General features: G+C 31.9%; 1 protein-coding gene across 1 annotated transcript; it reads left to right on the top strand.

Moving 5' to 3' along the window:
- Positions 1-562: 562 nt before the first annotated feature.
- VICG_02157 (uncharacterized protein) lies at positions 563-1,192 on the top strand (the record flags this gene model as incomplete). The annotated part of the gene is made up of 1 exon (XM_007605540.1): positions 563-1,192. A coding segment is annotated over one exon (630 nt), but the record flags the coding sequence as incomplete, so codon positions are not given.

The raw sequence follows: 1,192 nt of genomic DNA, 5'->3' as shown, positions 1-1,192 counted from the left end.
GCCGCTATTGATCCGATAAAGAATATGATCTTTAAAATGTCTACTGTTATTGCAGAGCTGTCATACTCTATCAGACAATGGTTTGCCAATTCAACTAAGCATTTAACATCTGAATCACTGTTCATTGTTGGGGCAAAATTTTTTAAATCAAAAAATTGCAAAAAATCAACTAAAAATAATGCAGTGGAGAAAAGCGCATCAATGTGCTATGCTTGCTCACAACGTGGAAATACGTAGGCATGCCAGTTTACTGTCAATGTGCCGAGAAGATAATTATAGTTGTGTAGTGAAATTGTGTGTCATAGGTTATTTCAGTATTAATTGATCTAAAAACTCACATCTTAGTATAATTTGATATGGTATAGCTGCTTGACATCTATCAATATACTAAAAATTTTTAAGTTGAGTCTTTGAGATATACTTTACTCACAAAGATTCATTAGTACAGTAGTGATTGAATATTGACAGAAATTATTGTCTTATTTGTAACTAAGCTTATAACTGATTTTCCTGTCAAAATTCAAACAATTTAATTAATTTAAAAAATTTTAAATTCACACTCATGTTAATGAATATTCTACAAATGAAAAAAGCACACAAAGCAATCTGCAGTTTAATTGTATTAATGGGAGTTACATTTCAGAGCTCGGATGATGCCAAATCAGGTGAAATTCAAAATTCCAATCCACTTGAAGATCCTGGGAATAAAGGACAAGTAGCACATTCCACACACCATGATTTTGAAATGTATTCTGTGGATGAAACTAAAATATCTATATGCTCCCGAGGCATTACATCTATTGACAGCAATATCAAAAGACTAGTAAAGCTAGAAGTATTAGATCTCAGTGATAACGATCTCGAAACATTACCATCTGAGATAGGAGAGTTGAAGAATTTACGAGAACTATATCTTATTAATAACGATCTTGAGACATTACCATCTGAGATAGGAGGACTGAAGAATCTAAAAATATTCGTTCTTAGTGGTAACAAGCTAAAATCATTACCACCTGAGATAGGAAACCTAACCAATCTACAGGAATTGTATCCTATTAATAACGAATTTGAAATATTTCCAGCTGTAATAGGAAAGCTGAAGAATCTAAGAATATTACTTTTTAGTGGTAACAAGCTAAAATCATTATCACCTGAGATAGAAAACCTGAAGAGTCTTCAGTACTTGTATCTT

The sequence above is a fragment of the Vittaforma corneae genome (genome assembly GCF_000231115.1).
Source record: "Vittaforma corneae ATCC 50505 unplaced genomic scaffold supercont1.79, whole genome shotgun sequence".
NCBI classification, from domain to species: Eukaryota; Fungi; Microsporidia; family Nosematidae; genus Vittaforma; species Vittaforma corneae.
This window is presented reverse-complemented; position numbering and strand designations above follow the sequence as displayed.